The 15,978-nt window shown below is 40.0% G+C and overlaps 1 protein-coding gene across 1 annotated transcript in view; it reads left to right on the plus strand.

Annotated features, from left to right (window-relative positions):
- afg2a (AAA ATPase AFG2A) overlaps positions 1-15,978 on the plus strand; it is a 137,501-nt gene that overhangs the window by 97,585 nt on the left and 23,938 nt on the right. The window contains exon 15 of the mRNA XM_066719843.1: positions 10,283-10,447. Coding sequence (XP_066575940.1) covers positions 10,283-10,447 — 165 coding nt within the window. The remainder of the gene's footprint in view (positions 1-10,282; positions 10,448-15,978) is intronic.

The following is a 15,978-nucleotide window of genomic DNA, read 5'->3' on the forward strand; positions in this document are numbered from 1 at the left end:
GCTCAGCATTCCTGACCTCTAGCCAGTTTGAGCTTCCTCAGCCAGACCAAGGGGGAAGAGATGGATAAATGGGATTACCGGGCAAAAGAAAGGATCCAGACCTCAGACTAGACTGCAATAAATTCCGAAAAAAACTCTCAGGCTGTGGCACTGTGATGATACTAAATCAGACTCTTATGGAACAGCATTTATACATGCATGCGCAGATTGGTATTTCAAACAGTAAATCTGAAACCTATAGTTGAACTCATTGAGGGTTGCTTTTGAGATGCAGAGAGAGAGGGGTGAAAGAAAAATGGTTTCACGGAAATGAAAATAGATATAGCCGCCTCCCGTGACTTGCTGTGAGTCATAGTCATCAATCAGCACTCTAAGTGAGCAGAGATAAGCTGTCCTGAAGAACAGGCATCCCTGTAAGTTGTCTTTCAGCACTCTGCCAGCAGCAAGAGTCTGTAGTTTGGCATAAGGTCACAAGCACAGTGTAGAGTTTTGAAAGTTATGCAGATAAGACCTATTTTCTTTGCACTGCTCGCTGTGTCCCGTAGTCTCCAGTTTCAGTAGTTTGTAGGAAGCTGTTCCTCATGTCTTGTAAATTAGAAGGGAGTATTATTCCTTTATTTCAGAAGGGACTGTGGTTGCTGACAAATGTTTCCCTCCTTAAAATAAAATATCATTCACAATTGCGTTGCAGCAGTCTTTTCCATAGTATCCAGAGCTGCACAGGATGTCAACAATATATTGAAACACCAGAGGGTGAAATCCCCACATTAAGCCCAAGTGATCATTTTGGTTGTGGTGGCTTGGTGGTGGTTTACCTTATGGTTAGGGCCCTTTGTTTTATGTGACCTGCATTCTTAGGCTGCACTTCATTCCTCCAACAGCAAGGTGGTCCGTAGTCTGCTTATTGAAACCACTTAATGATTAATGATCTCCTGATTATTTTAATCATCTCCATAAATCATTCTTATAAGGCACATTGTTGCACTGATTATGCAACTGCAGCTACAGACATTTATTTATAGGGACATGCATCCCTTTATTAATAATACGTCTAAGTAAATCATATTTCTTAGAAAGTATTATTTCGTAGTGCAAATAAATAATTTAAATGTTTCAGTCTACTAGTAGGAACATAATTTGTTAAAAAAAAAAGTTAAAAAAGCACTGATTCTAAGAAAAAATTATAAAATACTGAAATCATAACATCATGCTGTAAAATATATAATACAAATAACATTGTGAATAATGCCATATTGTTCACAAGCAGCACATTAAGTGTTACTTAATTGTCCCATGCATTACAATCAGTTGGTTAACCCTGTCTTGTTTAATAGATTGACATTGTCCAGTAAAGAAATTACACTTCTTTCAGCATACAGAAATTGTAACAACTGAAAAAATATCTTTTGACATTTTGTGTTAAATTGGGAAATAATTATTCAGCTTTTATCCAAACTTCAGTCCAAGTCATTCTACTGCAGTTTTATGCGGTAAATGTTTTTCCATTTCTGATTTATAGTCAGCATGTAATCCTGGAATAGAAATTAATGGGAGCTTCCAGATCCAAACTCCACACTTGTTGTGGGTCGATTATCCTGACTGCCATCAAAAAGTTATGAGTTGGTTGAATAAAACATGGTTTCTTTTTGCATTGATCTGGGTAGTAGTAATTAGTCATTTTTTCCAGAAACATCATGGAAGGTTTTTACGCATTTTGTTTGTTTGGGCATCTGTGCTGTGTACCTCTTGTGGTGTTGCTCGTATGTACTTATTAATTCTGCAACTTTATGATATGTTTGATGGACTCTCACTTCATTGGTAAAGTAAAGCCTTCTTGTTGGATTTATGTTTGGGCAATGTTTAAACATGATTTAAATGGTGGCAACCAGCTTGTCTGCTTAGGGAAAATGATTTGCTCAGATATTGCTGGCAAGGGCTATTATGTGAAGAATTACATTGTCTTAATCATGTAACTGGCATTATCAGAGACAAATCCTGTCACATTATTATAATTAACTTAAGAAAGGCATACCACTTTAATGGTCTTTGCCTCGACCTTTGGTGAATTCCAAACTGCCACAGAGCCTTTGTCTCAGCTTCATGCTGTTGTCTTCCAGTCACAGTGCTTCCTTATCTGCTGAGTCTTCAACAGCATGAGGTGTCTGACAGATTGTTTTGTTATATTGGTCCTTTTTAACCCATTAATTTCCCCCTTCTTCTATTTTTATGACAGATTCTTATAGTTGTTTAGATTTCCCAGCTTGTCATTTTCCACTTCCAAAGTCTATTGTTCACCATGTTCAAATATTCTCCTCAAGAAGTAACGGTTATTACAACAATGTGATGACACTACTTTGGTCAAATTCTCGTATTTCAGGTAATCGGTCTCTACATTTACATGACATGAAAGTTGAAGAAAATTAATGTAGTCATAAAACTGAAATAGAAAATTGTTTGGAAATAAATGTCTTCTGCTGTGTTTATGACAAACCAAATAAAACTATGAAAGAGTTCCAAAGATAATATTTGTGAGATACTCTATAAGAATAAGTATTCAGAAAAGTGTGAACATAAGAACAAAAGAATGGCCATTCAACACATCGTGCTGGTTTGGTGTCCATTACATTTTTCTATTTTTGAATGTTGCCAAGTTTTCAGCTTCAACAACATCGCTTGGGGAGTTTGTTCCAGATTGTAATGACTCTCTGTGTGAAGAAATGACATAAATCTAATTAGTTTTAAGAAAATAATCTTGACTTTCAGAATTGTATTATGTTTTCAGAATGCCATGTCCACATGACTTTTGATATCGGTCGTTGTATCTTTGAGGGAAACTGTGCTTTCCAAAAACGATCGGAATGGCATGTCAGGATGGCACTTCTTGGGTCTTCTGTGCCTAAAGCTATTTCAGGTGGGGGGGTCGAGGGTCAAGAGCCACATCAGGAAGAGGATTTAACTAAGGGCCCAGGGCTTTGGTTGTGTTTGTGTTTGAGGGAACGCTAAAGCCACTGAAGACATTTCTTATTTCCTAGCCTGAGGGCACGCGAGGGAAGGCCAGGGAAGATGGAGAAAAACAATGGGAGCAGGGTTGCGTGTTAGGAAACGCCTGAGTGGCAGACTCACTAATTAGAGCTCTATAGGGACGGGGCTGAGCATAGGGGCGGGGAGGCACCTGCAGTCAGGGTGGGGGGCAGGAGCCTCCTTGCTGTTGTTCCTGTTCTTCAGGTGCCCATTAATACGCCTGGGAGGACAGCTCTTTATTACTCTGCCGTTTACTCAAATGCAGCAGCTTTTTAGATTAAGCCCTAAACCAATCTCATGTGTGCATACTTAAAGTTCTACTTATTACGGGGGGATATCCACTAATCCTTCTTGCTTGAGGGAGACATTACCACCCCCCCCACCCTCCATTTCACAGTATTACAACTTTGTAGATGAATTGGAGGTAAGACAATCTGCTGGACCAGCAGGATTATTTATTTTACTGATGCCCATGCATTATAAATATGCAGTAAACTCTAGAAAGTGATATCATAAATTAATAAAATAATGATCCATAGAACTGATGATACTTTTCCATAAAAGTACAGAAGAAAGCTAGGCTGTCTGAAAATACTACGCCAATGTGTTTACTTCTGCAGTATCAGTTTGTCATTTTCATGTACTTCACTGTCCAATATGTGATAAATGATACTTAAGGACTAACAATAATTCAATGTGAAGTAGGTTATGTATAATTGTTCAGAATCAGTGTATGAACATCAGAGCATCCTGTTACTTTACAAGGTTTGCCAAATAGCATTCAAATAGGACTGAGAGTACTATTCACAGCTGTTGGCAAAATTATTGTTGAACTGCTGTCATTATTGTCATTATCCTGTTTAAAACATTTTAAAAACAATTCTACAGTACACTTGTTTTTTATACGAACCTTGCTACAGTAATGTCTATGGACAAAAATGTGAATTGAGTATGTCGCTGCATTCATGTTCCTATACTTTGTAAGTCGCCCTGGATAGATGAGGGCGTTTGCTAAGAAGTAAATAATAATTGACCATTCTGAAATAATTTGATCGTGTGCTTGACAGCCACCAATTGATAAAAAAAAAAAATGTATTTGAATAACTTTTCTCCCAAGTGGTTCCTGTTTAGGGAAGCCAAGTTATTAAAGCTCAGAAATTTGTCAAAATAACTTGTTTTTTCAGCGATGTTGAGCAATATGTAAAGAGAGAGGGGGAATATCCTGTCACACTGCCAGATTCTGCGACTTGACAGGTCTGACCTGGAAGCCTGTTACCCACTTGCTGTCTCGATTGGCAGTTCAATAATTAGAGTTGAGGGCAGGGGTAGAAGGTGACGTCTGACCTACAGTATGTGCTGCTGGTCTCCATGCACTTGTACAAATGCCTTTTTATTTGGTTATCGTGAGGAGGGCTGTGGGCAGCAGGCCAAGTACCCAGATTACTCAACATGAAGGAGGGAAAGCCCTTAACTATGCACAGCTGTGACTGAATATTCCCTCCGCCCGCTCCTCAGACCCCGGATCAGGTTTGTTTGTTGTCGCTGGACTTCCGCTCGTTAAATGAAATACGAGGCTGTGTTATCCTGTGGAAGAAAGCCGTTACTGTAAGGGTTTTGGGGGAGTTTACTGAAAGCATTTCCTGTGCGCACGGTGAAAAAGAGGCAAAGCTTCAAATTCCTGACATTTCTTTTGTCCTTGGGACTCTTGTACCCAGACACTCCACCAGCTGAAGGCCGATCTGCTAAGACCTGCTCTGCTAATGGCATCTGATGGATTATGAGAACCAGACACTGAGAATTTCCACTTCTTGCAGAGCACATAGCATTCGTCCCTGCACTGTAGATGCATTTCAAGAAACATTTGCTTTTAAAATATAGATTTTATTAGAGCAGAATATACTTTTTTAGTCTGGCCTCAGTAACTCAGATATGTTAATTTCTCTGAAATGTCCACCTCTGTTATTAACAACATTATGTTTACATAGAATATAAAATTATCCATCTATTTGTAAGCTCATATAAATGTTATTTTCCTATTTTATAGCAAATTGTGCATTACTAGCATTGTTTAATGCATTTTACCCAGCATGCTGTTATGGTACTCGATGATTTTACCATTGTTTCCCCATTCCCAAGATTGTTTATGGTCATATAATATTAGGAAAACTTTCCTGTAGTGTATACTTGTATTGTATTCTGACATTTATACTCCTTTTTTGAAGTATTTAACTTTTTTTGTATAATTATCTGAGGTTATTTATGGATTTCATTTTATTTGCAGCTGCCTAAATAGTTCCCAACTGCAAAGATTTTACACTTCCACCTAGTCATAGTTTGTAGTTTGCCATGATGTATCATCTAACAAACAGGAGGACTGCAACAAAATCGTGTTGCACTCCCTCTGCAGTTCACAAAAGCATTCATGTGAATGTATCTTCATAAAAAAAGCATTATCTTGTTTCAAATCTCCAAAAAGCCAAGAAAGCTGAACTTGACTCGGGGGCTTACACTGCGAGGAGATAGGATCAGCCCTGGGGGTGGAATCGTATTGGAACTGAGTCCTAAGAGGTTTCTCGTGTCAATCCTGCCTTCCGGATGCACGTCTGACTGATGTTATAATGACTCTGCTGCTGTGGGAAGAGCTGCTGTCATTTTTGGGTAAGGTGCCAGTGCTTTCTGTGATAGAACACTGGAACAATGTAACGGCAGGCACCAAGCACTCCCCCATCCCCCCCCCCGAGCTGAATTGACGTCTTTGCGCACAGTTCACAGCACATCCTGGCCTGTGTGACGCTTGTTTTGTTCCAGCTCGGCTCTCTGGATGTTCAGAATGAGTCACAGGCCCCTGTGGATTGCAGACTGACAGGTTGGGAAGCTACATACAGTGGATGCCATCGTATCGGAAAAGACTCAACATATGTCACCACAGGCATATCTGCAGAGAAGAGGTGTACTCGAAAAATATTTTGGGGTGGAGAAGGCAAACAAAAAGCAAAACTTTGAATTCCCCGCACATTGAAGCATTATTGAAACCTGAGAAATTGAGATCTTCGACATATAACAGCAGTTCAGTAGACATTTTCTAGGGGCTGAAGTGAGTTTTTAGTTGTCGTTGGTGGAAGCGTCCTCATAGTAAATGGTATTGTCAGGAAAGTGCGCTCTGAGTTGATGTGGCTTCCCTTCATAGTTAGTGAAATCTTGTACCGATAAATTCTGCCAACTAGATTAATTCCCTCTCATCCAAATCATCACCCTGCTCTTCCTTTAATATACCCTAGCCCTATTACATTTCATAAACTGTATTAGACTTATAAAGTACTTGTATTTGGATTTGTTTTAATGCTGTCTAATTCTCATCCAAATAGATTTGAGGAATTACACACTGGAATCTTTGTCCTAGGGATTTTTTTTTTCTTCCTCTCTGTGGCAGGGAAAGTTTTACATTTGGGGAGAGAACTTGTAATTAAATCAGTTTAAATGGATTTCAGTGATGTGGTATGTCTCCATACTGTTAAAGTGGCTTCTGAACTTCAATGGTACTGTTATTAACTCGCATAAAGTAAGAATTGACAGACATTGTAAAAGTCAAATAGTGGTCCAATTTATTATCATGCAACTCTGATAAATTACTTTCCAGTTGTTGCTCAGATCACATTTTGTTCCCTGATCTAGCTCTGCCGCAGTGTTTACAAGACATTTAATGAGCACAGCTATAAATGATCTTAATCTAATATTTCTTTTTGCAAACCACTTATTTTAAATTCACAGCCTTTAGTATTCCATTGGCACAGGACTACAGCAGACAATTGATCTCTATGTAAAACTGTATAACAAATTAAATATATGATCTTGGCTTCAAACATCAATTATAAAATAAGACATCCAGTGAAAAAAAAAAAGAAATAACTACCTGTCATGTTAGCTTCAAAGGCAACATTGCTGTCAGAACAAACTCTCAGGTGAAAGGACTGTATTCCATTTTCTTTTTTTTTCTTTTTTTTTAAGTATCAAGCACACTTTGGATCCAAAATATGAAACACTCAAATCTGAATTAGCATCCAAGATGGGTGTAACGCAAAATAATTTGTCTATTATAATTCGGTACTACAAGCTTATTATTGATTTATTTGCATCAAGATGGACTTTGCCAATTAACCACTATAGGTTTCATATTGTTTTTTTACATTTATTTACATTTTATTTTTGAATGCTTAAGTTTTGGTATGTCTTAAAAAACTGGTTTTCTGTTTACTGGATTAGATTCAGTATTTTCTTTTTTCTTCATTGGTGAAACCTGATATATGTAGTGAAATGTCAGTGCAAGGTTAGGTAGTAACATCTGTCAGAGTACATAGGCGTCCTCCCTCCAGCTGTTTAAGTTTGGTTGCCTTCCCCTCCCCCATCAGACTGAAATTTCAGGTGAAATGAAGTAGTTATAAAAGCGTCCATCAACACAGGCACTTCTTGCCAAGCCAAGTATTTTGGTTGGAAGTCTTACCTCCTCAACTGCTTGAAAACAGGAAGTATCTCTGTTAAGTGATGGATGGCTCTACTTTGCTGAGAGGAAGAAAAGGCTTTCTTTGCCTCTGGGCAGTTAAATGAGTTCTGCAGTTGTTCACTGTCTTAGGGTGTGTGTGTGCGTGTGTATCTGCATGTGTGCTCATAGGCAGTTGAAGTTATTGAAGCCATGGCTCCAAAAATGTATTTTTTTGATATTATGTAAAGAGTTGTTTAAAGAATCATATTTCAAGATGTTATTGCCATCGCAGTAATTTATTTATTTATAAAAACGTATTATGAATGTGTGTGTATGTCTTAATAGATGTACATTCCTGTTCTTGTTTTTTAAATTGTTATTATTTTGTTCTTAAAGTACCTAAATGTTCAGCATTATTACATTCTTCTCGTCACTTTTTCTTTTGACATTACATATCATAATCCGTCTCCCTTAAAGGGTGTCTCAAAGCTGCTGGAAGAGAGATGGAGAAAAAGTCTTCTGTTTTGTTTTTCCTTCTTTCTTTTGGTGATGTCCTGCTTGTTTGACTCTAAACTAGGCTCTTGTTTAGGGTTCTTCCTTTATTTCACTGCCACAGTCCATTTGCCATATATGTTCATACAGTCACTCTGAAACTGTCAGATCTGGGGCAGGCATTGAAACTGGCAGAAAGCAAGGCTGGCATAGTAAAGGGGTTGTATAAAGTCTGGCAACAGCATATACATTGCTGGAAAACCATTTGAGAAGCAAAACTGGGAATATGCAAAAGTGGGGCACAGTATAAAAGGGGGTGACTTCACACTGTGTCTATATAAGCTCTGTTTATATCTAAAAAAAAGGTAAGATTGTTTGCATAAGTAACCCCTGTCAAGAGCTAGCCCAGGCATATCATATCCCAACCTCCTGGAAAACATTCAATACCTTTGCAGAAAGGCCTTCAGGATTTAAAATGCTCTGGTATGATTCATGTGAAAAGGAGTTTTTATCTCACTCTTACCACTCTCAATTTCTTTCTTTTTCTTTTTTTTTTCTTGCTTTTGCAAAATACAATTTTAAAACCTGGTTATTCTACTTACTAAGCAAAATCAACAAACGTCAGTTTTATGGTGAGAAAGAAGTTGTTTGTCTACTGCTTTGCATGAACGGATTGTAAAATATGTGTGCTGATGGATCATTTTGGCAAGGGGATATATATAAAAGGTAAACTCAGAATTATAACTAAGATACACCCATTTCTAAATGGTTTGTAGAATTTGACCTCTAATGACACCTATCTTGAGCAATAGACTATTTGTTATCAATATTGGGGTCTTCAAAAATTTGTTTAAAGTATGCTGTGTATAGGCAGGTATGTCATTGTCATTATTGGAGTATCCTGTAAAAAACAAACACAAGCAATTATAAATTACACACATACACATGGAATGCATATATGGCTTTTAACATCCACCAATATTTGGTGAGTTTTAAGTTTTAAAGTGTTAAATAGAGTTGAACTGGAAAAATGCCATATATCTTAAATATACACTAATTGCAACATGTAAAGAAACATGAAACCGTAATTTTGGGACCGTGCTACTTCCCCTTTAAGTCTTCATTCATAATATGTAACACCTATATAAATAAAACCCAAATTCTGTTACCAAAAATGGAAAACCTCCTGTGCCCCATTGCAACTCCTCTGAGTTCACGCCAGTGTTATAGCTGCTGCGGTACAACTGCAAGGCTGCTAATCTCCTGTCATCAGCTCTCTTGACTGCTTGACTCTTTTGCAATTAAGCTATCTCAATCTATAGAACCCCCAAAACAAAGATAGCGCTGTAAACCAGATGAGACTTGATGATCTGCTACAATTAAACATCTACAGGAGAGAAATATTTGTTAGGGGAGAATGTTGCAATTATGTTGCTCACATGGATAGCTTCATACAAACATTTTTGAGTATATAAAGTGTGTTTAAAGAAAGTTTGGATGCTGTCATAATGCAGCACTGAGGAATCAAGGTTAATAGAAGGTACCCGTTCCTCACTTTCCTTACAGCGATAACTTACACCTTTTTTTTCCCTGCGGCTTGCTTCTGATCCATCCAGATTCATGATTCATTCATGTCAGAGCTTTAGACTTCTGTCTAACTGACAGCACTTGCTAGAGGCACTTCCTGAGGAGCAGGTGGAACAATTTCATTCAATATCCACCTCGAGCCTGTGATACAACACGAGTCGAAAAGCATTGTGTGTGTTGACATTTCACATTATGGGGAGATTAAGGTGAACTTTAAAATGCAGCATCCTATTTTTCATATTATAAAATGTTAAAGAAGAGTCTAGATGCAATGCTTGCAATGCCCAGTCCTTGATTGTCACATACAAGTAGAACTCCTGTATACTGGTACTTGTATTTTTTCATAACTTGCTTGTTCAGTGTGAATGGAACTTTAAATGTCCTTTTCTGAACTTTCAATATTGAGTCACTATATGTTTTTTTCACATTTTTTCTTTGGAACTGAAAGTCTTCTGTAATTTAAGATATTAATCTAATTTAATCTTACAAAATAATTAAGTGTAATAGAATCAGTAATGACTTTTACTAACCTGAAGTAATTATTTATTGAGTAATCAATATTCACACCTTTCATTTGTTGCTAGGTGGTATAAGACATTGCACACAACTGCAGGATTCGATCTGGATTTGGCCAGCACAGAATAAAAGATTAAACCTTTGAAGTACCTCAAATAGACATTGAAATGAATCTACCCTCACCTACAGGCCTTGATGCGGCCCGGGCGTCTGGATCGTATCATCTATGTCCCTTTGCCGGATGCTGCTACACGCAGAGAGATCCTGAAGTTGCAGTTCAGGGACATTCCTGTTGCCGAGGACGTCTGTCTCGATGACCTTGTGATCCGCACAAAGAAATATTCAGGAGCCGAGGTATTTTCTCCTTGATTTATAACTCTTTCCAGGGTCTGTGCTTGCAAGGATATTGAAAGGTTAGAGAGCAAACCTTTACTCAAGGTGACACTCTCAGATACTTTTTTTATTTTAAATATTTCTCATTCATGAAATATCATTATTTTCTATATTTTAAAGCATGCCTACATAACACTACCATGAAAAGAAGACAGGTAGGTATCCTAAAAAAAAAAAGCCAACACTGAAAACCCAGTGAAATGGGTATAATGCAGAGCATTGAAGGTGTCCTAATTACCTAATAATTCAAATACATATAAATATTAATATAATTTTAGTTCTTATACCTTTGTAAGTGTTAGGTTGTTTTTTTAATGTGAAATATGAGGGTGAAACAGCTTGCCTAGATGTAAGCAGAGAATGCTTCTGGAATAAAAGAGCTGCAAAGCCAGGTTTTAGCTTATTATACCAGCCATGTGTGCAGCATTAATGTATTACTGTAATTTCAGAGTGTAGGACCCCATGGGGACCTAATTCCAGTGTCCTTTTCCAGTTTGACACTGGACACCCCCACATACACACAAAATAAAGCAGAAAAAAATAAAAATAAAAAAATAAATCCTGGGTTTCAGAAAAGGTCTGTGTACAAGAGTGAAGGTGGTTTCGAAAGGGCTACAGGTTAAAAGAGTAAATTTGCAAAATATTTTACTTACCTTTGTGTTACAGATAGAACTGAAGCATAGGAATGTACAGAATGCTTTTTTAAATTATTATTATTATTATTATTCTGTACCCTCTCATGGTGGAGCAGATGTGGACGATGCAAGTTCTGATTGGTGCACTTTATTAAAACGGTCCCATTTAATAGTGTGTTCAATAGTATGTGGTCTAGTAAAAGTGGGTGCTTATTATCAGACATCTAAACCTCTTTGGGGAAAGTGACCTCCACAGTCAAGTAAAATATTTCCTAATGCTGTCTACTTGCATGTTCGCACAGGTGTATTACTGCTGGGCTTTGGACTGAGGCAAAACAGCAAAACATGTAGAACTGTGAGAAACAGAAGAAGGATATATTAGCACAGTAGCAACATACTTCTTAAAGGCGCTGGAATGTAGTTTTCTGTGCATGTGTATCCATCTCCCCCGACTTTCTCACACGCAACCCCCCACCCCCCCACACACACACGCACACATAAACAACACATCCTCTTACACATGCATGCTCAGAACTTTCATCGTGTCAAAGGGATTTTCTCTAAAAGCTCTCCTGCACTTATATAATAACTTAAATATAAAATGTGCCTAAAGCATTCATTATCATAATTATTTTAATTGCTTATGACTTCATGCTAACAAAGAGAAGCCTGAGTTTAGGTTTGGAATATGCCCCTGCATGCCAATGTCTTTTTTTCTAATTCTTTTTTTATCTGCTGAAGACAACATTTATTTTGTGTACATTCTATTACAGTATGATTCATTGTGTTAATTGGTATGTGTAGATTTTTGTTAAATACCTTTCTATTTATTCTCTGTCAGATCATTTGTTTACATCAAATCAAAGGGCCTTCGTGGGATGATGTTTCACAAATGAATCTTTCACTTTTCCTTATGGGTTGGTAGTGATGCAACAATCATTGAACATTATGAGCTTACAGCTCTGAACCCCTTATTATACTTACTTTGTATCATTGGACTATGTAATAATCTTTGTCTTTGACGTCGGAAGCACTGCCCAAGGGGGAGGGGTTTCTATGCACTTCCATAGGAACCTGATCGAAACGTCACTCTATCAAAGCTGCCATTGGCCCCTGCGCTTGTCACTCAGAACAGGTCCCTTCCCACTTCCTGTTCCATAAAACGTGACGTCAGCGCAGGTTCGTCCTCTTTTGCCATTTTGCCTGGACTCGAGAACATGAGCTTCCTGTGTCTTGTCTGTGCATTAGACCCTTTATTGTTACTTAACATTTATTATTCGGTTTGGTTGGCTTCACGGCTGTGTTGTTCGCAATTGTTTTACTTGTGTGTGTGTGTGTGTGTGTGTCTCTATTTGTTTTGTATTGTATTGTATTGTTGTTTGATAGCTAATCCGATTCTGTTCCGTCCACACACTGGGGCTCCGGCTGCACTTTCAGTTTCAATTTCGTTTTACAATTAGAGCACTAATAGCAATAATAGTTGTGTTTATATAGTGCCTTATTTATTCTGACTGCTTGCTGTGTTGGTTTTTTGTACACACGGCTTTTTCCTCCACAGCAGGTGTGCTACCAGCGGCAGTAAAATCCAAGGCCCGGCTGCACGGCCTGAGCTTGGCCTGAGCGGCTGCAGCTGTAGGAGATCTTGCTCCCTCAGTTCACTGAGAATGAGCTCTGCTAGCTCTCCCGGTCCGTGTTTGTAGTCCTCGGTTTTAGATTCCGCTACGGATGGTGGTCTACTACCCTCGGCCCCCTCGGACCGGTGTCCCCGGAAACCCCAACGCACACGGTGTGGTTAAGCCTACGGGCCTACGCGGTGCTTGTATCCAGCACTTGGTGCTTGGTATATACAGTATTCAGTCCAGCAACAGCAAGGTTGCGTTTGGTTGGTGTTACAGTACGGCGGGCCCACTAGGTGCTCCAGTTGTCGTGGAGGCATTTCAGTTTGTTGTGTGCCCTGGTGCAAACACTGACTGGCGCCCTGCTGCACATTTCTTGGACTCATGGGTGCTCCAAATTATATCAGTTGGCTACTCTCTGCAGTTTCAATCACGTCCACCCCCCTTCTGAGGCGTGGTGTGGACGCGAGTGAGGGAACCGTTGCAGTGTGTGGTGCTTCGCATGGAAATCGCCGCTCTCCCTCTCTCTGGGAGGCCCCCCGGTCTCAGAATGGTGCCTCCACCCGCTTGTGATACAGCAACTGTGGAGCTGGTTCGGAAGGGCATACGTGGATCTCTTTGCCTCGGCAGAGTCCACACACTGCCTACTATGGTTCTCCTTCCAAGATCGATCAGGAACCCTAGGGATTGAAGCGCTAGCCCACACATGGCTGTGCTGTCTCCTTTACGCATTCCCAACATTCCCCCTTCTCCTGGTGGTCCTGGAGAAGGTCAGGAGAGAACGAGCGACAGTTCTGCTGATTGCCCCACAGTGGCCTCGCAGATTCTGGTTCGCAGACCTGATCGCCCTCCTCCAGGGAGAGCCTGGGCAGCTCCCAGTGAGAGCAGACTTTTGTTGTCCCAGGTGCAGGGCATGCTTTGGCACCCCAATCCTGGCCTCCTCTGGCTCTGGGCCTGGCCCCTGAGCGGGAGCGACTGACTGCCTGGGGTCTGTCAGACATGGTAGTCGCCACTATTCAGTCGGCGAGAGCTCCCTCTACGAGGTCACAGTACTCCTACCGCTGGTGGACATTTAGCACCTGGTGCCAAGATGGCAGTCAAGACCCAAGTAATTGCCCCATTGGGGTCATATTGCAATTTCTGCAAGAGCTGTTGGACCAGGGCAAGTCCCCATCCACGCTCAAAATGTATCTGGTGGCCATCTGCGCATGTCATGTCCGGATTGATGGCGAGCCCTCAGGGTCTAATTTCCTGGCTGTGCGGCTGCGGCCTCCTCACACCCCTTCACTACCCGCATGGCACCTTGATGTAGTGCTTAACGCACTTTCCAAAGCCCCATTTGAGACAGTGAACTTAAGACTGTGTTTTTGCTGGCAATCACCTCTGCAAAACGTGAGCGAGTTACACGCCCTGACCGTACACCCATCGTGTGTCCGTTTTGTGGGAGATGCCTCCAGGGTCACGCTACGGCCTAACCCTGCGTTCCTCCCGAAACGTGGTCTTGCTGTCATGCGATATGTATATATTGTATATTGTTGTTCAGCTCGGCTACTCTGTTGACTATCAGGCTGTGTATTATGTATTTTAGTGGGTCTGTGGCCATGATATGCGCAGAGGCTGCACAAGTTGCTTGATTTCCCGCGCCAAATATTGTGCAAGTAGATTACAGCCTCGCTCCTGGCTGCACTAGTAGAGCAGCAAGCCTTGCTGTTGTAAGCGGAGTGCGTAAGAGTTGACCTCTGCAGCCCCGCTTTGTATATGCTGATTCTAGACAGTTCCCGGTAAGAGCATGACTTAGGTCCTCGCTCCTGGCCATCTCAGATGCGGACCTACAGGGCCCCTGATGTTCTGGAGTTGTGTTGCAGAGGCCCCTAGAGGCCCCTCCTCCCTTGCGACGGTTTTGTTATACAGTAACCCCTCCCCCTTGGTAGTGCTTCCGACTTGAAAGATAACGATAGGTTGCAAATGCAATCCTGGTTATCTGAAAAAGGAAGCACTGCCCAAGGGTTGCAAGGTCGTGCGGGAGTCCTAACTCCTGGCAAAAGAGGACAAACCTGCGCTGACGTCACATTTTATGGAACAGGAAGTGGGAAGGGACCTGTTCTGAATGACAAGCACAGGGGCCAATGGCAGCTTTGATAGAGTGACGTTTCGATCAAGTTCCTACGGAAGTGCGCAGAAACCCCTCCCCCTTGGGCAGGGCTTCCTTTTTCAGATAACCGGGGTTACATTCGCAACCTATCGATTTCTTCCGAATAACATGTAACCTAATGACATTCCTTTATGTATTTAGGAGTATCCACATGCTGCAAGTGAATACGTTGTAAGAGTACTATTTTGAGTACCTTGGTTTCTCGTTAATAATTAATTAACATGTTTGAATATGATTTCTTGATTATATATATTTTTAATCTGTAATTAATGTTTATTCAAAAACTATCCCATTACGCCATTGTTGGTTCACATTGACTAAATCAAATAAACTGCAATTGTAATACTCCATGTTCTATAATCACATGGTACATTTCCATACTTCTATAAGCTCAGGTAATGAATTAATTAATTAATTTAATGTTTTGAGGCAGGTTAGGTGTTTTTCATTAATATTACAGTAAAATCCCGGGACTGGGACATAGTCCATTCAGTAAAAAAGGATTTTGCTTTAGACCGGGACCATCAGACTCTTTAGAACTCTTATGAACAATCTATGCATAGTTACTTGCTACACTGATTTACGTTTATCATCACTAATTTTACATTCTAATTGGTACATTTACATAATTTCCTGCTGGGAATTTGAGTTTCACAACATCACAAAATTATTTTCACTTTCATCTTCATCCTCTGAGTCTTCCATCATTTTTGTAGGGTTAAGAATGGACTTGACTACTTCTTCATCAGTCATTATATGCGTGACAGAAGTGTTATTGTTGTCATTAATCTATTTTTCCAGTGCTTCCTCAGAGACATTCTTCATCAATGCAGAGCCCTGCACTAGTGCTATGATTTCCTGCATCATTTTGTTCTTCATGACAAAAACCTTAAAACTCTGCTGGATTGAAATTATCTTCACAAATAACTGCCAACCACAGTTTCTTCCGAAACTTGGTTTCCGGGGAAACACAACGTCTTTGATGGTGCATGATTTTGCGGAAGGGATCAATACATCATCGATCAGAGAATGGCTTGCTTTCGTTGCGTCGATGTTTGAGCCTCTTAGACACCACATTTTCTAATTCTG

This window comes from Amia ocellicauda, chromosome 13, assembly GCF_036373705.1.
Source record: "Amia ocellicauda isolate fAmiCal2 chromosome 13, fAmiCal2.hap1, whole genome shotgun sequence".
NCBI classification, from domain to species: Eukaryota; Metazoa; Chordata; class Actinopteri; order Amiiformes; family Amiidae; genus Amia; species Amia ocellicauda.